Genomic DNA, 24,607 nt, shown 5'->3' on the forward strand with positions numbered 1-24,607 from the left:
ATTAAAGGAGGAGATTCAATGCTGCATCAACGAAATTCAGCCACATTTATGCAGAATGGTCATGGAAAGTTTCAACAAAAGAGTGCGCATGTGCATGTAAAGCCGTGGAGGCCATTTGTCCGATGTGTTATTTCATACATAACCCTATCCTATGTACTTTACGAGTCAATAAAGTCAATATTAAAAGACTGAAAACGGCGTTTTCTATTTAATTCAAATCTTGCGTTAATTTTGGGACACCCTTTATAAATTAAAAAGGAACAATCGTTAATAAGTTAACTAGCACTTTCACTCAGTTCTTGAACACTTGTTGATAGCTGTCAACCTATTCAATAAATAAAACCAAAAGCTACTGTCAAAATTTGAGTTCTCCGCGGGATCATAAATACATAAGTTACGTTTACTCTCAGACAGAAAGGATACAAAACAGCTGATCCAAAACAGCTGAGATGTTAAAAAATGAATCCTAAGATATATAAGAATTTGTGGTTTACGTATGTGGGTATCTGACAGAACAGCTAATTCAACACATGATTGAAAATAAAAGGAACACGGAAATTGATTTCAAAATTATCCATTAAAAATTGTGTTCTACATTCATTTTAGACCTAGAAATCGATGTGATTGTTTGTCTGCTTTTTGTTAACAGCTGAATATAGTTTTTATTACGTTAATTTTGACTCAGTCAGCTAGTTAGTTTTTAAGTGTCACAAATTTCAAACTTGGAACTTTACTTCACTAACCTCTCCTCAGTTCAAAACACTCCTCAACAAGGAACCCTTTTACAAAAGATTAAATGGATTTATACAGAAGATAAATAAATCATAGAGTAATAAAGTTAAGTTTTCAGTTGAATGAGAGTTGTCTTAATTGGAAGGTAATTTTTTGGCACCTAGCCAATCAGATACCAGAAACTTGCCTTAATTTCAGGTCCCTTATGTCGTCTGAACCTGTACAATTTAGGTCCAACTCATCCAATAAGGTATCTTATAATCTCCGCTATTTCCAAATTTCAGCCAAACGTCAAAATCTAACTAACATTTAAACGCAATTTGCAAACGACGCGACATTTCTGTGTAGTTTTTGATATATTCTACACCTTATTATTACTTGAGCTTTTTTTAAACTGAGGCATTAAATATTGGTAGAAGTTTTGTTTTAGAAATTCCGGACTACCTTACTATAGACTTCTATTCAAAAAAACAATTCAATTAAAACCTTTTTTTTTTGCAATCAATTTAATGGAATCTTCAGTCTCTTAATCACATCCACAAAATAGACTCGAAGTAGCAGACCTGCCTTTTTATAATGAAGCACCTTATCACATTCGAATTTTATCAAAATGGTGAAACAATTTTCTGTCTATGGTATCGTTGCTGATTATCCAAAAAATACTCATAAAAACCCCAAAAATAAACTACGATACGAAGTTATTTAAGGCTCTTGCCAAATTATCTTATCGACATTTATTGTTCAAAAGTCGTTGGTTTTGGGTGGCAAAATGCGTTTCAAAGCATTTCTAGTGTTTTTCTTTGTGGCTTTTGCGTGTTTTGGAAATCAAGTCGAAGGGAAATTTTTAAATATCACTCGCATTTTAGATACGTTTAATTTTTCAAAAGGTGTTCGGGTACAAGGTGATTGCTCGTATAACGTCAATGGTGATTTGACCGATCCACAACCGTTGTTTTTGAAACATAATACAACACAGTTTTTGTTGCCGAATTCAAGTGGAATTGTGGACCTTTCAAATGGCCAACTTTTTGATATGTACTGCTCCGATGGCTTCGTCAATCCGTTGCTGAATAAGACTAAAATCACGGCTAAGTGTCTGCAAGGCTCCTTCCATCTAGTCGATGGAATTATCCATGATTTTAAGGACTTTTCGTGCCAGGACTGGCCCATCTATTCAGCTCGTCGGACGAATCGCACTTGTAATGGAGGAACTGTGCTGATAGAATTAGGTTTCCATATGGGAGATGGAAACTTCGTTCAAATCATTGACGTTTGTCATGATGAAATCAATGAGGTCAACCGATATGCTCATTTTAAAATGAGTCCATCTTCGCAAGGATATCAACGTTATGTTGCAAGGCCGCCCCTTTTCATCACTGGAGGCTTTTATAGAGGTAGGGATGTCAACGAGTTGTACACAAAGGTACAGCAAAAGGTGACACTTGACAAAATTCTTGGACAAAACACATCAAAGTACTTTAATGCCAGTGATATATATTTGGCACGAGGCCATCTATCGGCCAAAGTTGACCACGTCTATGGGCCTGCTCAAAAAGCTACGTTTTTCTTCGTTAATGCAGCTCCACAATGGCAGTGCTTCAATGCCGGAAACTGGGAGAGTGTTGAAAGTTCAGTGAGAAAATTCATAGCAAAACAGGGTATTGAAGTCGAATGCTATACGGGTACTTGGGGTATATCCAGCTTACCCGACGTTAACGGAGTTCAGCAAGAACTGTATCTGGATTTTGACAAAAACAATAATGGCTTGATACCAGTGCCGAAGCTCTATTTCCGGGTGGTGGTGGAACCAGCAACGAAGAAGGGTGTTGTTTTGATTGGAGTTAATAATCCTCATATATCGATGGAAGAAATTCAGCGGGACTATGTCATTTGTGATAATGTTATTGATAATTTAACATGGATGAAGTGGGACAAGAATAATCTATTCGAAGGCTATCTTTATGCCTGTGAAGTGCAACAGTTTAGACAAGTTGTTCAGGATTTGCCAGAATTCGATGTTACTGAATTATTGAATTGATTATTTTGTGATAGTAAGAGTGATCAAAAAATATTGAACAAGGGTATTTTAAGTATAATATTATAAAAATAGTTTATCATCATTAAAAATAAACTATTAAATTTTTTTAACCAATGTTAAAATTCTTATAGTTTTTTGAAGTAAGTAAATGTAGGTACAAAAACCTTTGAATTTAGATAAGTAAGTATGAACAGTTTGAGATATCAAAAGAGCATTGATTAACAACTCTATCTTCGTTTTGTGACGTCTTGCTAATTTGCACTATCTTTTATGCGGAAGTAAGGTTGATTTACTATAAAGATAGCCAGTTGAATTGAACACTTTAGCTTCAAATCACTGAGAGTGAATTTAATTTAGATTATTTTCAATTTTTCAGAATTGATTGAGGTGATACAATATTCATTTGGATATTAAAATATCTAATACCCAAATACCTCTAAATGGCACAACATAGTCCATTTTGCCATTTTGTTCGATTATCTATGACAAACTTAATATTATTGTAATTTTTGGTACTCTCGGATAAACCTTATAAGAAACTTCTAAAAAAACTCATATCAAAAGATATATTCTTACTAAAGTTTGCTCAGAAATCTTTAATACACAATTGTTTTTTTTTCGTTGAACGCACCCATCGCTGGGCCAGTTTATATTTTTAAGATTTCTGAGAACAGAACATGAGAATGAATATGAAATGAAACAGAATGCACTAAAATTTTTGAAATCCATCCAGCATGTTGGACGAGCAGTTATTTCAGCGTTTTAATGATCGAGCATCGATGGTTGTCGAGCCATGCTGTCGAGCATGCTCGTCCATGTAAACACCCCTAATCATTCTCACTTAGGATCCTATTCGATTTTTCTACTTGTCAATTATGGTTTAGAGAATACCCGAGAAATCGAATCAATTCTCAAAGGTTTGACAGCCAAAACATGAAATTCGTATTAATATTTTGTTCATGTTTCTAAAAATGTAGAAATCTCAAAAATCTTAGAAATATAAATTGTATAAATCACATCAATTACAGAACTAAGTGATTTGATTTTTTTCGAATACGTTAAAAAGCTGTCAGAAATTGCACTACGTTCTGAATAACTTGAACTGCTTAGAGATTTTTTAAGGAATTTCTTAATCTTTTGAGTCCAATAGAGTTTTATAATTTTCAGATTCACAGGCAAGAAATATAAACTATATGATGCAATATTATGAAAAGTTTTGGATCAAATTTCCAGTAAGAAAAATAAGATTGTTAAGAAAACAACGTAAAGTTCTATTTCCAAACGTTTTGACATATTTTACGTGGACCCTCAGAAAAAGTTCTAAAGGTGTTAAATAATAAGACCTTGGTTGCAAATTGCAATCTTCTTTTGAAGAAATAACAAAATTGCCTCACCAAACAAACTTCTCCATCTAGCTCGGTCCCTAGCTAGATATCTCCAGTTTGACACACTAAGTTGAGTGAGTCCAATCACTGACACCCCACTTTTAAAGATTTTGATACAACAAACATTGTTCAAATATATATTTTTAAAAACTTTAAAATAAAAACAAAAGACAAGAAAAATAAAAAAAAAAAATATATCAAACATACACTCCTCGTCAACTGAATACGCACAAACATTTTTTATATACTTTATCCATTTTTTCCAAACCGTGATGGTTATTTTGCCATCTGTTGATGCTAACTATTGCCTTAAGATGTTAAGCAGATAATTCCGAAAGAATTTTCTCCGTTGTTTATAAGTTTTTTTGGAGTGCTTGAGAGTTTAAATTAACGATTGTAGTAAATGGGTAGATCTATGTGTCTTAACAGTGTTGATAAAGCTAACATCGATTTACTTAGAGCCTAAGGCCTAACTGGACGTGCAGTAGCTGATAAAGTTGTTCGAAGTTTTAATGTACTCGTAGTTCATTCTTACTTGAAAAATAAAGATGCATACGGCAAAAACATGAAGGGAGATAAGAAAACAGCAACAACAGCAGCTGAGAGACGAAGAATTTTAAGATGTGCATCAAATTATTCTGATTCTGTGGCAAAAATAAAACAAAAAGTCGTCGTAAACGCAAGTTGCTGAACAGTTTTAAGAGTAATCAACAACTCAAGCCATCTTAAACGAATGGAACTTAAGGAAAAACCACGACTTGATGAGAGACGGAAAATGTTGCGATTAGTTTTTTCAAGGCTTCTCATGAGTTGGAAAAAAAATGGTATCACGTAGTTTTTTCAGATGAAAAAAAGTTTTATTTCGATTTTTAAAGCGCCATCATAGTGTCATGATATGGGGAGCAGTCAGTTATTATAGAACAGTTGAGCTCGAGGTTGTAACATCAAAAATGACAGCAGCTGTGTATAAAGTAATTTTGGAAAGAATTTTTCTTAAATTTTCTAAAATATTTGGACCCATAAACAGGACCTACCAACATGATAATGCCCCTATTCACTCATCGCGTATAATAAAAACATGGATAGAGGAGCAACAAGTGCAGTTGCTTCAATGGCCGCCGTACTCACCTGATCTAAACATCATAGAAAATGACTGGGGATGGGGAAGACAAAGAAACCTTAATTTCTGCAATCAAATTAGCGTGGAGCGAAATTTTCATTAAATTACACTAAAAAGCGATTCGATTCCATGCCGGATCGAATTTACGAAATAATTAAAAATAAAGGTGGAATTACCCACTACTACAATACCAATTTTAATTTTTGTACCTATTCAGTTGACTCACTTGACTTTGCATAAGTTACACTTTGGAAGTGGTTGAAGGAAAAACTAACGGTTGTTTTTGGATAAAACTTTGAAATTCTGTTATTTGTATGTTAGTAAAATTTGTCCCATCAACAGTTGGCATAATAACCATCACTGTTTGGAAAAAATTTATAAAATATATTAAAAAATGTTTGTGCGTATTCAGTTGACGTGGAGTGTATATGTGTGTATTTATTTAAATTATAATTATTTAGGAATCCGAGTCAAATTGTTCAATATTTTCAAAACTTTTTTTCTAAGATTATAAATTAAAAATAGAAGCAAGATCGTCTAAATGTCTTGGTTAGTGTTAAAACGCGATGACTTTCTTGCGTGACCAAGCCCATTTTTTCTGAATTCCTTATGTGTTGCTTCAAGCGCTTCTTCGTACAGTAAACCAATTGGGATTTCGAAATACGATATAATGTCTGGCCCATGAATTAAAAGTTTATGCACACTTATTGGCATTTAGTGCCAAATTATATCAATACTTAGTCCTGAAGCTAAAACTCTGAAGACTATTAAAAATATGTATATAAGTCGTTCTTCAATTCCTGTAATATCCGCTGTTAACTGGGAGTTCTTGAAAAATGTCCTTGCTGAACAGAAACCAGGCTTAGGCTTGTCGATATTTAGACCCAATTGTGTTTAAAACATGGTTGGAATTTATTTTTTTTCTTTCATCAAACACATTTTTGTTTTCGGAGTCTTTTCCAACCCGCCATGATTTAAATGGAAGTCTGTACGCTATATACAACAAGCATTCGAAACATTTTATTCATGAATGGAGTTTGGATAAACCAAATCGGAAGTTTTCTTCAATTACTGGTTTTTCATGTACTTCCACCAAATTCGTTTTCTTAGGAGTTGGTCCACAAAAAACATTTTGATGCACAATTGGTGTTTGATAAAATGTTATATATTCAACACCGTTACTTTCTTCAACTAATCTTAAAGGTGATAATGCTATCAAAAAAAGATACTCATCTGTGTTTTTCTATTCGGAAAAAAACTTGTTTATGTATATTGGCTATGGCCGGAATTTCCGTCAAAGCCCTGTTTACAAGTGAGAATGGCATGTGTGTCGACCTTTACTTCAGAAACTTCGGCAATACTTTCAACAGTTTTTTCGAGAAGTTCCTAAAGTTCAACAGAGGCAGTGGTTTCCGAAACTTCTTTTTTTCGGAAGCATTTGCTTTTTGAAATTTCTCAACTTATATAAATTAGGAAATAAATCCCTATAAAAATCATCAACGACAGATCTCAATACATTATATTTTTTTTAGGAAAGATCAAGATCTACATAAGTATAGTGCTAACGTATCTTTAAGTGGTAATGTTTTTTCCATCTTACAAAAACCAACTTCAATACCAGAGGAATGTTCGGAAACTTCCCCTGCGAATCCCAGCTCTTCAGTTGAATTGGAGACTAAAAGATTCGCAATTTCCCTTTTTTTCGTCTTTATTGACGCATCTAAAAATGGATGCACTCTGTAATTGATTTCAAATGCCGACACGAAGTGTAAAATTATTATTAAGCCAAGCCTCGTGTCGGTTCTTGAAAAGAGTATGATTCCTTGAACATAGCATCCATTTGTGTTTCAAGTTTCCATCAAAGTTTTTAATTTTGAACCTTAAATTATTTTTCATTATAACGGGACAATTATTTACCCTTAAGTCAGTCAAAATTAAAGTTAAAATATTTTTAATTCTCGATTTTTTGACGAAACCATTTTTTATAAATTTGTTCGTTTTTAATGGTTGCAAAAAATTGAATTTTTTAAAGGTTAGAAAAAAGTAGCATAAAAATGGTAATACGACATATTTACATTCAAGGACTTAAAAACTTTCTAAAACTTTTTTCAAAAGACTAACTTAAGTGAAAAAATTCCTTTAAAGTAGGTGTTTTTTTTAATTACTTCCCTAAAACCACAAATTACTTCAGAAAATAAATTAACCTAGTCATACCTGTTCCTAACAATTCCACTATTTAAAATAATTTCAAAAATAAATTGTAATCAGTAACTTTTATTTCACCAGCTGGACCAATTCGAGCTAAATCACGATTCACAATGCAACCTTGGCCAAAAGTACCTGACCTAAACAATTCCGCTAACTTTTCAATAAAAAATGCAAACAAAAAAAATATATTGAATAAAAGTTAATCAACATGTGCTAGACCTGCATCAGTGTATACATTTTTAACTTCCCATAGGAAGTTATTGTAATGGGTCCGATTTGTCAAATTGAAAATTTTGACATTTTTGACGTTTCAAGGTCCATAGAGTCGAAATAAAAGATTTTTAGAAAGACGTTTGTGCGTGCGGGTTTACGTACGTTCGTACATCCGTACGTTCGCGAGTTTTTTCGTCGTTCATAGCTCAAGAACCAGAAGAGATATCGATTTCAAATAAATTAATCTTCAAACTTATTTAATCTTATAAGAAACATTGTTTTCAACATTTTGAAAAATGTTGAGAAAAATCGAATTGACAGTTTTTTTACAAAAAATAAAGTCCTAAAAAAATTAATAAAAGTTGGTAAAAATTGATTTTCGACTCAAATATCTTTTCAAAACTTTGAGATAATATCTTCTTACTAATTTTTAATTATAAGAAATATTGTTTTCAACATTAGGACAAATTTTGAGAAAAATCGAATTTACAGTTTTTTACAAAAAATAAAAACTTAAAAAAAAATGTATAAAAGTTGGTAAAAATTGATTTTCGACTCAAATATCTTTTCAAAAATTGTAGGTATTGGCTTCAAACTAATTTTATTTTATAGTAAATATTGTTTTCAACATTCGATAAAATTTTGAAAAAAAAATCGAATTGATAGGTTTTTTACAAAAAATAAAACACTAAAAAAACAATACTAAAACTTGGTAAAAATTTACTTTCGACTCAAATAGCTTTTCAAAAATTAAAAATATTGTCTTCAAACTTATTTTATTTCACAGAAAATATTGTTTTCGATATTCAGTAATTTTTATATAAAAATCCAACAGTCCGTTTTTCATAAAAAGTGTTTTAAGCAAGACAAATCGACTGACGGGATGGGAAGTTATCAGTGTCGGTCGCATCCCAGACTCTTTTTTTTTTGTTTTGTATTTTTCCGCGAAAAATAAATTGTTTCAAGGAAATATTATATATGCTTACTATGAATAAATAAATAAAAAGAAAACGAGCCAGCAACTGAACACGTGACCCTCGGTCAAATAATCGATAGCAAGCTTAAAAGCCTGCCTATGACTAAGGGAAAAAGTGAGGCTTTGGACAAAATTAAACAAACCTTCCAGACAAATGGGCATCAGTATTCAATCAAACAATTGAGGGATCAATGGAACCGACAAAAACAATTATCGCGGAATAAAATATCATTATTCAAAAGGGCGCAAAGGCAGACTGGTGGCGGATCTCCTCCCAAAGAGCCCAGTGAAATGGACTACGAGATAGAGGTGATCGCAGGGGACGACTTCTTAGAAGATTTTTCAGCGTAAGACTGCGATGCCGATTATGGTTATGAACAGGAGGAAATGTATGTATAAAATTTATAAGATTACTCTTAAAACATTACCTAAAGCATTTTAAATTACTTCCAGGGAAAACGAATCACCAAATAAAGTTAAACCGTTGGATGGTTTGGTGTTTGAGAAATTGTTAATACTATTTTGTTTCCGATGATTAGGAGGAGCATTAGGAAGATGATACAAAAATCTGTCGCTTTCTTTATTTAATCATATTAATATTTTTTCTCTTTAATGCTTAAGAAAACTTGAAACACCAAAAAAAGATGTAAACATGATGGATAAAGTGACATCACCGAAAAAAACAGTCGCCAACAGAAAAAGAGCCTTTTCGACCGTTGCTTCATCAGAAGAGTTGATCCAGAAGACGATATTTTTAATTTACGAGATGAAGAAGTTCCTGCGATTATTTCAAAATCTAGAAACAGACCTTCGTCAATTGAACTCATTTTTCAAAACTTATATTTTTGCTTTTGCAGAATAACAACAAATTGATCTTTGACAGTTCTGACAGTTCAAGGAATTTTTGTTCTTATTTGTAGTAAATTTTGTAATAGATTCAAGGAAAATCTTGAGACTAGTTAGTGAGAGGGTTAAATTGTTTTTTTTTTTTGGTAGCATTTTATTAAAACTCAGCACTTTGTTTTACCCTTCCAGTTAACTAATAGTCGACATTACCGTTTAATTGTTATTAAGGCTGAATGCTTACAAGCTTAAATTTACGGATTGCATAAATGTGTGCGTGTTTTCACTAAAACATTCTTTTAATCCGTCGTTTCAACAAAGGGGAATAAATTTGTCAATTAAATTTGATTTTTTTTTGTTGAAAAAAGTGTGAAAATTGATATGTTCACAAAAATTTAAGAGTGGCGATGAGGCATGAAGATGAAAGGTTTTTAACTTTTGGTTTTCACATTTTGTGTGATGCTATGTATTAAAAAGTCATCTCTTTGTTTTTGTAACTCACATTTATTCATGCAAACGAAAAGTTAAAGAAAATGAATGAAGTTAAAGAAAATAAAAATTGCTGGTTCTAGGGAATGAAATTTAAGTCAGTTTCTGATCTTCTTACTTAGTTAATCTTTGATCATTAGCTTAAAAAAAACACACGAGAAAATATCGTGTCAAGAATTTGAATTTCTTTGGTTCTTTAAATATTTTATTAATGAATGCATTGTGAAGGAAACCTCTGCTAAAGTAATAAACATTTTTTTTACTAATCACTTTTATAACTCAATATATAAAATAACTTTCAGTCACAAAATTACGCTCAGGCAGATATGAGTGGGGTTGAAAATGCGGAGCCCGTAACAATTGCTACTCTTGTTAAGTGGTTAATCTGGCACTGAATCCAAAGATTTGATTTCTTTCGAATTCGTTACGAAAGAAATCAGATGTCAATTTTGACATTTCTGCCATTGCAAAACTCTCAGAAACTTTACTGCATTCCGAATAACTTGAATAACCGACACATATCCTTTAAATTTGTAGTTTCCTTCGAGATCAATAGAGTTTGTTAAATTTTTGTTTGACGGAAAGGAATTATGAACTATATTTTGCTACAGTATAAAAAAATGCGAATTTCCAGTAGAAAAATTAAACAATGCAAAAAACAACCTACAACCTTAACAAATATTTTTGTGAACTTGAATTAAGTGCCACCTACATCTCAACATATATAAAAGAGTTCCTAGTCAAATTGTAAAATGAGTAAGTAATATTTCTGTACAGTACAAAATACAAATCGTGTTGGACTTGTAGCTTACCTGAGGAGCATTTTGTTGACAATAATGCTTTCTATGTTGTTGCCCAATCAACAGGTAGAGGTTTGTAAAGTAAGTTTCCAATTTTGAGATTTATGACACTTGAAAAACTAACTAGTTGCCTTGGTCAAAAGGTACATTCAAAGAGGGCAGTTTACTGCAAATCAAGTGCTTTATGTTGTTTGAACTTGATTTGAGTTAAAGAATCGCATGACAGCGATTTTTTGACTACGAAATTTTTTATTAATTGATGTCGACCTTTTTTAAGCAGCTTAAAAACTCCATTGTCATCCTCCACAAACTAACGTGCTTGGCAGTGTAAAAAATCATTAAGCATAGCTCGGTAGCTCAAGGCATTCACTAATCAACAAAAGTTCTTAGATTTTTCGATCCCCAAATGCTATATTTTTTCTTATGAATGAAAATCGTGACGACTACTTTTCGAATCCGAATCCGAATGGATCAACATTCTTAAGTGTGTGTTACCTGAGTTTTAAATTTTACGATTTAACTCTTTTTATTTTTCGATTTACTCTAACTCATTCAAAATTTGAGCAATTTTAAAGTTTCTATTAAGATTTTAAATTTTATTTTTTTCCAATAAGAAGGCCATCAATATCACTTAATATTCAATAAAAAAGACGGAGTTTGTTTTGATAACATTTATTCTATTTAAGACTTGTTTAATATGTGAAGTTGATTAACTCCTTTTTCCGTTTCTTATTAAAAATATTTCTTAAAATGTAAAGAAAGATCCCAAGTATTTGTGTAATTTTTAGTGAACAAAATTGCCCTTATTTTAATTGCTGTGATGATTTGCTAAATTTTGGTTTTGTCTTGTTGATAAATTTAAATTGTACCCTTTTATATTACATTCATTATCTGAATATAACACGGCATCTTAAAGTCTCTTTAGATAAGTATAAAGGAGATACTTACAAACTTAAACATTAGTTAGCGATTTTTAAAGAGGTTTTTGAAGTGTCAGAACAATTTTATAGAAAAACGGTAAACCTAATCATTTTTCGTTGCTTCGTATGACGTACTCTAAAAAAAATTCGATCAGGTTTCGAGATTGTAGTTCGGCTATCGTGATTTATAAAATTGGTTTACGACCAATGTACAAATGATACAAAAACCTAATCTATCGATATTAATCTTTAAGAGGATAGCTTATTCTGTGTTTTGTTAAAAGATATCAGTCTAATTAGAATTGGTCGTTTTCTCTTGCAATTAAATTAAAGATAAGAGAACACGTTTTTTTTAAAGTCAAAAATGAGATTTACAACTTAGATAAATAATACAAATCACAATAATAACTTTATTTCCTTAAACATAATATTCATAATCATGCCTGCTTTTTCAGCCAAATTTAATACAACAACGAAGTAACATCAAACCTTGGCAAGTTTGGATTCTTTCTGGCAAAATCAGAAACTTCACATGCATACGAATATCCAGCTTTAATATCGTTCTTCTTCCAGTTTATCCAAGTGATCTTGTTGCTTACATCATTGCACAAAATATAATCTTTCTTGATTTGTTCCATTGTCAAATGTGGGTTGTTTACACCAATCAAGACTACTCCCCTCTTTGTTGAAGATTCAATCACTACTCGAAAGTAGAGCATTGGAACTGGAATCAAACCATTATGATTCCTATCATAGTCCAGGTAAATTTCAGTTTGAACTCCTTTGTGGTCTGGCAAAGTCGTCACACCATAGACCCCAGTCCAACAGTTAACGTAAAGTTTATTGTTTGACACCCATTTCCTGACACTGTCCTCAACTCTCTGCCAGTTGCCAGCATTGAACACCTGCCATTGAGGAGCTGCATTCAAAAACAAGAAAGTTCCCCTTTGTTCGGTGCCATAGACGAAATCAGCCTTGGCAGCCATATGACCACGAGCGAGGAAAACATTTGTCTTGGTGTTTATGTAACTATCAGCTACTCCGCCAAGTTCATTGTTAAGGGTTTGCGTCTGAGTTGCTTGCTTATACAATTTGTCAACATTTTTGCCACCAAAGAATCCTGCAGTAGCGAAATCAGGACGAGCAACGCTATTCTGGAAATAGTTACTTCCAGGTTGTAGAGTGTGGAAGACATACCGAGTCACTTCTAATTCTTCGTCAAAGCATATTTCCAACTGCTTGACAAATCGGGATCCAACAGAAAACCCGGTTTCGACAATAACTCCTCCATTGCATCTTGCACCAGTTTTACGAGCCTTAGCACTAATCCAAGATGAACAAAGAACTTTGCCTAAATCGTAATTGGATCCACCGATCTTGAAAGTTGTTCCAGATACACAAGTTGCTGTGAGACTACCAGATTTGCCTGACGGATTGGAGAAGGTGGATGGACAGAAAACTTCAACATTCTGTCCAGGTGTGAATTCCATAGCTCCAACATCGTTAAATGGATAGATCTTAGAAGTGCCAGGGTTAAGGAATAGTGGCTGGGGACTTCCCGCATTCATCAAGCTAAAACTACAACCTAAAGATGGGAGGGAAAATGGAAACATAAGCTGAAATTTTCAACAATTTGTAAATTGTGTGATTTTACCTGATCGTTGTTCGATTTCAGATTGCTCGATTGTTATATCATCAGGCCTTTCGATAAGTTCTTCCACATCAGGCACCTCGTCGTCATCATCAAAATCAGTGTCTTCATTTTCAAAATTCAATTCTGGAACCACTAAATCCTCTTGATTTGCATTTATTTTAAGTTTCTCTGAAAGTTTCAAAGAAGGATCCACAGAATATCCCGAGCAGCTGAGCGCAAAGCTTCCGACGAGCAACACCAAAACTGTCACGAACTTCATTGCGTTGATTTTAGCAAAGTTTAACCGATTAATGTTGTTTAAATACTTTTTATAATTTTATATCAATTGACTCTTGGGTATTTGTCTACAAGATAAGGCTCAAGGCCTTTATCTTGAGATAATCTTGAGTATCTAAGTTTCACTCTAAGTTTTTTTTTGTTGTTAATTAAAAATAAAGTGGTCTTTAAAGAGTGCTTTAGGGATATCATTTCAGTTTCAATATTTTAGCAAATCTAGTTTAAGGGCAAGTTAAGTAACCGTACAAACTTAAAACATTTTTTCGAAGAACGAAAAAGGTAAATATAAGGCTTTCTAATGTTCATCAATCCCTAATAAAATTCAGGGTCAAAAAGTCTTAAATTGGGACAGCTCAAGTATTAAGGCTGAGTCGTATAAGGGCGAATTAAGTTAAGTAACTCTAGGTTATGAAAAGAATTAAAATTACCAGAAATCGAAAAATTAATTTTAACATAGAGATACAAATTTTGTTGTTAGAAATTGAAATATTATTTTCAATGTGTTTGGGGGCGTATGAGTAACATTTTTTTCTTAAGAAAAGGTTTTCCAAAAGAGGGGATTCTTTTTGCATATCGATCTATTTGCACTGCTGTCACTTTTGGAGCTCTTATCGTAAAAGGGTCGATGACGGCTGCATTTATATAAATTTGCCATACAAATGGTAAAAATAAAAGAGTAACAGCTCGCAATACAAACACACTTTTGTGTCGTTTGTGGAAAAGTGAAACTTTTAGAAAAATTTGAGCTGATGGAACATGTTCTTAATGTAAGAAATCAATACCGTGTGCTTCTCTTATTTATTGAGAATATAGCTGTTCAAGCCCACAGGATTGACAAAAACCCAAATTTCAAAATTCAGTTTTTCGGATCCGAATTTTTATCGAAAAATGATCTTCAGTTATGAGGCTATATTCACCTCGGTTATAACTTTAGAAAGTAGAATTTTTGTAGTCTGGGATCTTTTAAACAAATAAGCCTTTCATTCTAAACATGTTATTGCTTGGTGTGACTTTCGTAATGGCATGGTGGTGTAATTGGAAAACTAAATTATGTACTACACTGTTACTTACTTACTTAAGGTGGCGCTATAGCCCGGGGCGGACCTGGGCCTCAACCAACATGCGTCTCCAGCCAGCTCGGTTCCTAGCTAGCTGTCTCCAGTTTCGTACGCCAAGTTGGTTGAGGTCCTCTCCCACCTGGGTGCGCCACCTGAGTAGCGGTCTCCCTCTACTGCGCCGTCCCTTGGGATTGGATTCGAAGACCTTCCGGGCTGGAGCGTTGATGTCCATTCGTTCTACATGACCTAGAAATCTAAGCCGTTGGACTTTAATTCTGCTAACTAGTTCAGTGTCGCTGTACAGCCCGTACAGTTCGTCGTTATATCTTTTCCTCCATTCTCCATCTATGAGTACGGGAGCAAAAATCACCCGAAGAACTTTTCTCTCGAAGCATCCTAAGACGCTCTCATCTTTCTTTGACAGGGTTCAGGCCTCTGCACCATAAATGACAACCGGGATGATGAGTGTCTTATAGATGGTGATTTAAGATGCTCGAGAGGCTTAACTTTACTTCTCAATTGCCTTCTAAGTTGAAAAAAGCAGCGATTTGCAAGAGTTATTCTTCGTTTGATTTCAGCGCAGGTGTCGTTGTCTTTGTTAATAGCGGTGCTTAAGTAGAGCATATACTTGGTCTTGCCCTCATTGACCGCTAAACCCATCTTCTTCTCTTCTATTAATATTAAAATCATCTGCGTGTCTGAGAAATTGGATGGACCTTTGGAAGATTGTGCCTCTAGTGTTGACGGTTGAGATTTGCACAATTTTTTCCAAAACGATATTGAAATCGCATGACAGTGCCTTGTCTAAAACCTTTTTTGACATCAAATGCATAGGTAAGATCTTTTCTGACCTTGATAGAACAGCGTGCATTTTCCATCGTCATTCTGCACAAATGGATAAGTTTGACAGGGATGCCAAAACTAGACATTGCTCTGTAGAGCTCTTCCTGTTTTTGCTGTTTTCAAGCTCCACTTTTACTCCACCGTTTTTAATTACCTTCTAAGTTACAAGAAGTAGCGGTTTCCGAAAGTTATTCTCCGTTTGATTTCAGCGCTGTTGTTGTAGTCTAAACTTAAAATGGTGCGTATGAAGACAAAATCCTCAACTATCTCAAAGCTGTTCATAGTGACGTTTTCTCCAACACGTCGTTGTTCAATGTCCATTCTTGAGGACAGCATACACTTGGTCTTGATATCATTGCCCATTTATATCATCTTTTCTTGTTTTGTCACTATACTCAAGAATGCGCCACTCATCGGCTTATTCGAGACCTTTGAAAAATTGTGCCTTAAGAGTATACGATTCAGTTTTGCACAATTCTTTCCAAAACGATTTTAAAGAAGTCATATGACAGTGTATCATTTGGCTTAAAACCTTTTTGAACATTAAAACTATTGTTAAGATCTTTTCTGACCTTAAAGTTCCTCGTTTTTTTTTGTTTAAAGATCTGGCGTAATGTAAAAATTGGTGTCAGGAAAGTACACTTCCGTGATTAGTGGAATTACGAAGTCAGCTTTGAAGAAAGTTAGCAACTGGGCCACGAGTTGTGAACTAGGAGTTAACCAAAGTAAAACTGGACTGTTGTTCTTTACCACCAAAACTAAAGTACCGCTCTTCACGCTACCTCGACTCAACGGTCAAATCCTATCATTGTCTTCCAGTGCAAAATATTTGGGAGTTATACTCGACCCTAAACTAAACTGGAAACTAAGTATTGAAGTACGGGTTAAGAAGACCTGTGTTGCCTTTTACGCCTGCAGCAAAACTTTCGGTAAAAAGTGGGGACTTCAGTCGAAGATGATTTTATGGATGTACACAGCACATATGGTTCGGTTGTGTGGTGGCCTGCTCTTAGCAAAGCCTATAATATTAATAAGCTAAAGAAGGTTCAGAGAACAGCTTGCGTGGGCAAAACAGGGGCCATGCGTACTTGCCCAACGGACGCCTTAAACGTTATTTTGGATCTTCCACCAATCGCCTTTTTATTAAATACATAGTTTCCTGCAGCGCTATTAGGCTGAAGGAGTCAAACAGCTGGTTGTCAAAATCTTATGGTCACAACAACACAACGAAATTGATTCCCTCAGATATTATCTCGGTAGACACTGACTACTGCACTCCTACTTTGAGCCTTAGTGAGGGTTTTAAGGTTATTTTCCCATCCAGAGAAGATTGGGAGGATGACATTGTGTCGATAGGTTTCGACACAACCATCTTTACTGACGGCTCAAAGATGGAGTGTGGAGTTGGTTTTGGGATCTTTTCTGAGTCAATAAATGTAGCCAAATCCTTTAGGCTTCCTGAATTTGCTAGCGTTTTTCAGGCAATGTCGCGATGAGCTTGCGAGCCTGACTATTAACCTCGAAGTCACCCTGATCTGGGTTCCGGGCCATAGTGGTATCGTGAGAAATGAACGGGCTGACGAGCTAGCCAGGCAAGGATCGGCCCTTCATAGCTCACTTGCGGAAATGGTTAACATTCCTCTTGGTGCTATGAAGGGTAATATCTTTTCTATCTACCAAACTGAATCAAACCGAAGGTGGAGCAATTTACATACCTGCATTATATCTAGGAGGATATGGCCCACCGATAACAAAACCCGTACAAACGATCTTCTATGTAGGCCAAGGCAAGACATAGCCAGGATAGTTGCGGTTTGTACCGGACATTGGCCAATAGGAGTTCATGAGGAGAAGTTGCGTTTTCTCCTACAACACCTCTTGCCGTAGTTGTAGTGACAAAAGAGAAAGTGAAACAAACGTTTTGCTTTGGAAAAAACTAGAATGAAATGCTTTGGAAAAGCATTCTTTCACGAACTTGATAAGCTATCTGAGACAAAGATTAGAGACCTAATCTTTTTTCTCAATGCGACAAAATGGCTCTAACATAATCGCTATGAAAATTTTCTATAAATCTATCCCTTTCAATCAAAGGTCAAACGATTTTTTGGTATCAAAACGGGTGGCGCACTATAGCGCTAATTGGATCTCAGGCAAGGTTGCCTTGAGATCGCCATTTCTACCTACCTAATGTAAAAATTTGATCAGTAGTGGACTTTCCTGGTCTTAAGCTTCACTGATATGAACCTGTCACGTTGTTGCCTAACATTTTTCATTTAATTTTTTTAACTTAAGTTTCTAAAAATATTGGGAACAATAGTTAAAAGTGGGGCTGAGGATGTAATCCACACTGATAACTTTTTATTGATGCCCGGTAAACATTCTCAAATTGTATTTTTTCCACAGCTCAACTTTTTTATTAAAAAAAAGAGGCTGGGATGCGACCCACTCTAATAACTTCCCATCTTGTCTGTCGCTTTGTCTTGCTTAAAAGATTTGTATGTTTTCAGGTTTTGTTAAAAAAGTTGTTAGTTGAATTATTCTTACAAGTTTTAAATTTACCAACACTATTGTTCACATAGAGAAATAGTTAAGTTTGAAAATCTAGTTTTGTTAAATAGATTGTTAGCCGAAACATTTTTTTTACCAATTTCTTAGATTTTAACAAATTGGATGAATGAAATTAATTTGAGAAATTGTAATTTCGATTTACCAAATTTGCGTACTATTTTTTGTAGATTTTATATATTTATGAAAAAACGAACTGTTGGATTTTTATAAAAAAAAAAACTAGTGAATACCGGAAACAATATTTTCTGTGAAATAAAACAAGTTTGAAGACAATATTTCTAAGTTTTAGAAGCTTTTTGAGTCGTAAGTAAATTTTTACCAAGTTTTAGTATTGTTTTTTTGTTATGTTTTTATTTTTTGTAAAAAAATAGATTTTCTTCAGAATTTTACTGAGTGTTGTTTTTCTTTAAAAATTGCAGAATGTTAAAAACAATATTTCTTATGAGCCAATAAAATAAATATATTTTCTTGGAAACCAATATCTTAAAGTTTTTTAAAGATATTTGAGTCGAAGTTCAATTTTTACCAACTTTGAGTAATGTTTTTCTTAGGTTTTTATTTTCTATAAAAAAAGTGTCAATTCAATTTTTCTCAAAATTTTACCAGATTTTAAAAACGTTATTTTTCGTTTTACAAAATTGTTTTGGAGATAAAAACGTTTTTATTCGCAAAAATTTTCGAGGTGACAATTTTTTTTTCAGTTTTTTTTTAATTTATAAAAAAACCGTTAATTGGATTTTCTTTCAAAAAATATATTTGTTTGGTATCACGTTACAATATACTATATAAAATTTAATTCAACTCTCTAGCGATGTTGGTTCGTAAGATATTTAGGGTTAAACAAAGTTAAGACATACACATGTACGGACGTACGCAATTACGGACGTACGAACTTACGTACACACGCACCCACAAACATCTTTCTAAAAATCTTTTATTTCGACTCTAGGGCTCTTAAAACGTCGAGGAATGTCAAAATTTTCAATATGACAAATCGAAACCATTACAATCCTATGGGAAGTTAAAAATTGGGAGGCGTAACAGTCCGTTGAGAACTAGGGCCTAGTGACTTACAACTCTTAACCATTCCTGTGTGCGATGTTGTCAGGAATGGAGGTTGCACTACTGCTCTTATATATTTGGTGGAAGAAATAAGAGAAAGTGTAGATAAGAATTTCATGTCTTTTTTTACTCTATTGGATTTTTCCAAAGCCTTTGACACTTTCAACCCCCGTTTCACTTTACGTCATCATCAGTGAGACTAATTTTCTCATATCTTAGTTCTAATCACCAAGCAGTAGTTGATAACAACCAAACTTCAAATTTTCTTCCGCTAACACGAGGTGTTCCCCAAGGGTCTATTTTGGGTCCATTACTTTTGACTATGTATGTTAATGAGCATATGTATGTCGATGATGTACAACTTAGGTACAGTTGTCCACTAGGGTTGTTTGAAATTGGTATTTGCGAGATAAACGAAGATCTTAATAAGATACTCTCTCGCTCTGGTCTCGATCAAATGGTCTTTGTTCAAATCCTACTAAGTCAAAATGCTTAGTCATTTCAAAAGACCCTATAGACACATCGTGCTTTTCTCCAATATTACTCAATGATAACCCTATTCAGTTTGTTGATTTAGCCAAGAATCTTGGAGTAGTATTTAATAATATACTCACTTGGACAAATCATATACAACTTATCATAGGTAGAGTGTACGGAAGTTTACGTATGTAACGGAACACCCAAAGAATCACTCTAATAAAAACAAGAATGAAACTTGGTAAGTCGCTGCTTATTCCGCTCTTAATATTTGGGTGTGACCTTTTTAGTAATTGAGATTCTTAATGGAAACTTAATGTTGTCTATAATAGTGTGACAAGATATATTTTTGGACTACGGAAATATGTTCACATTTCCTCATATGCAAGATTAATATATGGTTTTTCTCTTTATAACCTTTTCTCGTTTAGGACTCTAATAATGCTCCATAATGTCATGCAAACACGACCACCGACGTACCTTTACAACAGAATCTGATCTGTAAGGCAGAAAGATGCAGAAAGGGCTCTCAACAAAATTGCGTGGGTGTTTTTTCTTCAATTGAAATGCTCTACGTTCTATTCAAGAGGCTTAAGTAAGTTGCATGAGAGATGGGAGTTATACTCAAGCTTTGGAGTATGTAAATCTTGTAGATAACTGCCAGAAAAGAAGGGGTGAAATATTTCTTGCATCGCCTAAGGAAACCCAAACACCTTGCGGCATTTTTGGCAACATCGCGTATGTGATTATTCCACAAGAGATGGTTTGTGACACGCATACCGAGAATATCGAGTTGTTCAGTCTCATTGATGCAAGTGCCACCCATGGATAATGGAAATGGGGGTGTATCTCACTTAAACGATACAAGACAGCATTGGGTTTTCGAAGCATTAAATTCCATGCGGTTTTTTAATCCCCATTGACCAATGCTGTTTAGGTCGGAATTTTATGAGCTTATCATATTTTGTGAGTCTAAAAACGAATATGAAAAGCTAAGAGTACTATCGAAAGCGTCAATGTATTGGATTAGATGTTGCAGACAGGAGACCATTAATAAAAATGAGAAAGAGTGTTGGAGATAAAACAGAGCCCTGGGGCACACCAGCATTTATTTTATGGTTTTCAAACTTGAATCCATCCAATACAACTTGTATTGATTGATCCGAAAGGTATTTACTAATACAATGAAGCAGGGATTCATGAAAACCCAAAGCACGCATTTTCGATAAGAGAGCCTGATGCCAAACCTTATCAAATGCTTTTGATAGGGTTTTATCTGTCTAAAAAAGTAATAGCACTGATCCAGTTTTAGGTGAGCTGAAAAAATGTAAAATAACCAAGTTACAAACAAATGGAACACATTTTGTAGTTATAATTGAATCCACATATTGGGACTTCTTCAATCTTTTGTCTTTTTTGTTTTCAAAATGAAATCAATATTTACCCCTTATTAGACAAAAATTTGTATTATTTTTTATTTATTCTGAAAAAATATTTGATATACAAATTTTATCTCTAATTATCAAGCCCTTAAAAAGTGTTCGATACAAACTCTAAAGTACTAAGTTATTTTGTGTATACACGTGCAAAAATAATAGAATTTTAGACACTTAACAACTTCGAGTGCCAAAAAACAGAAACAAGAACAACATTTCTTAAATGTTGAATTATTATTATTAAAATATTGTGTTATTGATTTTGATATAAGATAAATTAAGCCATACGATGTGTCGGTACATAAAACAAAATTGGAAACATTTCTCATATTTGAATAACTGTTTCGAATTTGAACAGCCAAAATTTAAGAAAACAAGATGATTTAAAAGCTATATAGAGGTAGCAAAAGTTCGATAAGCCCTTCAGTGCGAAATAGACTTTGATTAAGACCAAACTTAAAATGAAGTTTTCCACTGCTCTGATACTGCTTGCTATCAGCTTTGCAGACATCAGCAATGCAAGAGACATCCAAAGGTCATCATCAGAATTAATAGATGAAACCTTAGACGAACCTGTAATCCCCAAGAGTCGTGCTGCTCCTCGGAAAGAAGGTTAATTTTGACAAACAAATTTCAAAGATTATATACAATTCATACCCATTCTACAGGTTGTAATGTCCGTGTTTCTGAACTGGGATTGGATGCTCAACCACTCTTCCTTACACCCGGTGCCAGCACTCAATGGCCAGTTAGTGTATCCGGTGACATGGAACTGGCTGCTGGAGATTCTCTGGAACTGTTTTGTTCGTCAACCTTTGCCAATCCATCGGGAATATCAGGCAGTCAAACTGCCACCTGTGTCTCAGGGCTTGATTTCAAAATTGGAAAATCTACTTACAATATCTCCGAAGTTACTTGTTCCTCTTGGCCATCGTTCACAACCCGTGAAACCGGTGAAAAATGCAACGGTGGTGAGATCTACGAAACTGGCTTCACAGTTGGTACTCGTTTTGTGAAACAATTGGAAATTTGTTTCAATGAGGCCGAAGAAGCAACCCGGTATGTGTTCCACACTTTGTCTCCCGAGAATATGGGATTCCAGAGCAACGTAGGACGTCCAACTTTTGCCAAGGGTGGTCTTTTCGGTCGCAAGAATATCGACAAACTATACACCCAAAGCAGTCAGACCAAGAATTTGGCGAAAGCTCTTGGCGATAAGGGAAGCGAATATATTAAAGCCAAGGAAAATCTGTACCTAGCTCGAGGACATATGGCAGCAAAGGCTGATTTTATAACAGCCAACGAACAAAGAGGAACTTTCCTCTTTTCAAACGTTGCTCCCCAATGGCAAGCTTTCAATGCTGGCAACTGGCAGAGGGTTGAAGATAACACCAGGAATTGGGTGGCTAAGAGAAATTTAAGAGTCAATTGCTGGACTGGAATTTATGGTATTACAACTCTGCCCAACGAGGACGGCGTTGAAACTCCACTGTACTTGGACTATGACAAGAATAATAATGGTTTAATTCCGGTGCCAAAGTTGTTCTATCGTGTAATAATTGAACCTTCGACAAAACGCGGTCTTGTTCTGTTGGGAGTAAATAATCCCTATTTGACAATGGAACAAATAAAGAAGGATTACATCGTGTGTAAAGATGTCAGTGATAAACTTGATTTCTTGACTTGGAAGAAGGAAGATCTTAAAGCTGGTTATTCGTATGCTTGTGAAGTAAAAGATTTTGCCAAGGTGAATCCTAATATGCCCAAGTTCGATGTTAAGTCGCTGTTGTATTAAAAATAGTGAAATAAAATGTTTTATTTTTTAACATTGTTTTCTTCGAAATTTGGTAAAATTATGAGCAAAAATTAAAGAATTCCAAAGTGATTACTCTTAATCACTCTTTATAAATAAACAAAAGGGGGTAAGGAAAATGTTTATTCAATTGTTCAGACAGAGATTATATAATTATGTTTGAGTTGACTTAAAATATCAAAAACAAACTTTACTTGTACAACAATTATTATTTTGAGTAAGAAGCATGAACAGATGTTTCGGATTTTATAATAGAAACAAACAATTATTTAGGGTGTACGCACCTCTAAGTTAATCAAAAAAGCACCTGGTTTGAGCAGTGTGACATTTTCTTACTTTTTTGAACATTTTATGTACTTTTGTATGTTTTTATTACTTTCCCTAACTAGACTTTTTCGATAGGGATTTGAGATACCTTGAAAATTCTACTATGGGTGTAAAGTAAGAGGATTTACTTTGATATTAAACAAATAGTATTTTTATAGAGAAAAAGCACCGTGAAGTATGCTGTTAACAAAGGAAAATGCTAAATGGTCGCCACTATTACTTTTACAACACCATATCCTATTTCCGTCTTTAAGTCCCCGATTACTACATCAGTTCTACATTTAAGGTCTTAAATTCAAAGTGAATTATTGGAAAACCCTGATCTTTATCCTTGGAACACAGAAAAAAAGTCTTAACGTGTTATATCACATGTTTTCGATAGCATATTGTGATCCCCTCTTTAAAAAATAACATAGACAGGGAACTTTTCTTGCAAAATTGCCATCGCGATCGGTACCGAAATATATTCACCTTATGACCAGTTCACCACTACGGTCTACACCATCAATGTTCTCAGTAGTTCTTGAGCTCTGTTGTTTGGACTCAATTGTTTGGACTGATTCTGATGACCTAACAGCTCATTTTTTGCCTACCAATATTTATGTTTTGCTTGTCGAAAATACTCTATGATGACCCTTAAGTGCTTTTCTTTTCCAAATCGTCACTCTAAAATTGTGTCCATTTCTGTAGTGAATTTTATCAATTTCAGTGCACTATGAAAGCATGTATCCCTCAATTTTTAGAAATGGTTTAGTTCCAACTTGTAAAATGGCAAAAGATTAAATTTTTAAGTAACAACTGTAAAAAAGGGCTTTTCAAAATGCAACCTTTCTTTTTATATAAAAACAACTTGTGTATCTAATCTCTTTGGTTTTACACGGGCGCATTTGAAGAGTTGAGTTAGTGCCAGGTTTAAATAAGATTGACGTGTCAATTTATTATTGCCAAGATTGAGGGAACAAATGATAACAATCTTTTTGATGTCAAATTATTGATGATTGCAAAATTTGAAGCTGAATTCAAATAAAGATTTGAAAAGATAGCATTCTCAAAGGATTGCATCCTTTAGAAAGTCGTATTCGTTTAACTTCTTTTAAAAAATGAGGCTGGGATTCGATTCGGGACAAATTATTTGAAATCAATATCTTAATTTGTTTTCCTTATTTTAATGTTTTTGTAGGTTTTTGTGTTTTGTTAAAAATGTTGTCAATTGAATTTTTCTCAATTAACTTACAATTCGAATCCTATGAAATATATTGCTTTTAGAATCAATTTTTGTTAATGGCATTTTTAGTGGAAACCAATTTCTACTAATTAATTAGCATTTCTTGAAAGTTTATATTTGTTATGAAATCAAATACAGATTGAT

At 33.9% G+C, this 24,607-nt stretch overlaps 2 protein-coding genes across 2 annotated transcripts; one reads left to right on the forward strand and one right to left on the reverse strand.

Moving 5' to 3' along the window:
* The first annotated feature begins 1,456 nt into the window (after nt 1-1,456).
* On the forward strand, nt 1,457-22,926 carry LOC129951510 (uncharacterized). Its single transcript, XM_056063707.1, has 3 exons — nt 1,457-2,761; nt 21,536-21,710; nt 21,767-22,926. The coding sequence occupies exons 1-3, from the start codon at nt 1,502-1,504 to the stop codon at nt 22,891-22,893; spliced, it is 2,562 nt and encodes an 853-aa protein (XP_055919682.1). The 5' UTR covers nt 1,457-1,501; the 3' UTR covers nt 22,894-22,926.
* On the reverse strand, nt 12,108-13,671 carry LOC129942374 (uncharacterized). Its single transcript, XM_056051272.1, has 2 exons — nt 13,379-13,671; nt 12,108-13,309 (listed from the first exon to the last, which is right to left on the reverse strand). Exons 1-2 carry the CDS (start codon nt 13,635-13,637, stop codon nt 12,186-12,188), a joined length of 1,383 nt encoding a protein of 460 aa, XP_055907247.1. The 5' UTR covers nt 13,638-13,671; the 3' UTR covers nt 12,108-12,185.
* Nucleotides 22,927-24,607: the final 1,681 nt, after the last annotated feature.

This window comes from Eupeodes corollae, chromosome 1, assembly GCF_945859685.1.
Source record: "Eupeodes corollae chromosome 1, idEupCoro1.1, whole genome shotgun sequence".
Taxonomy (NCBI): domain Eukaryota; kingdom Metazoa; phylum Arthropoda; class Insecta; order Diptera; family Syrphidae; genus Eupeodes; species Eupeodes corollae.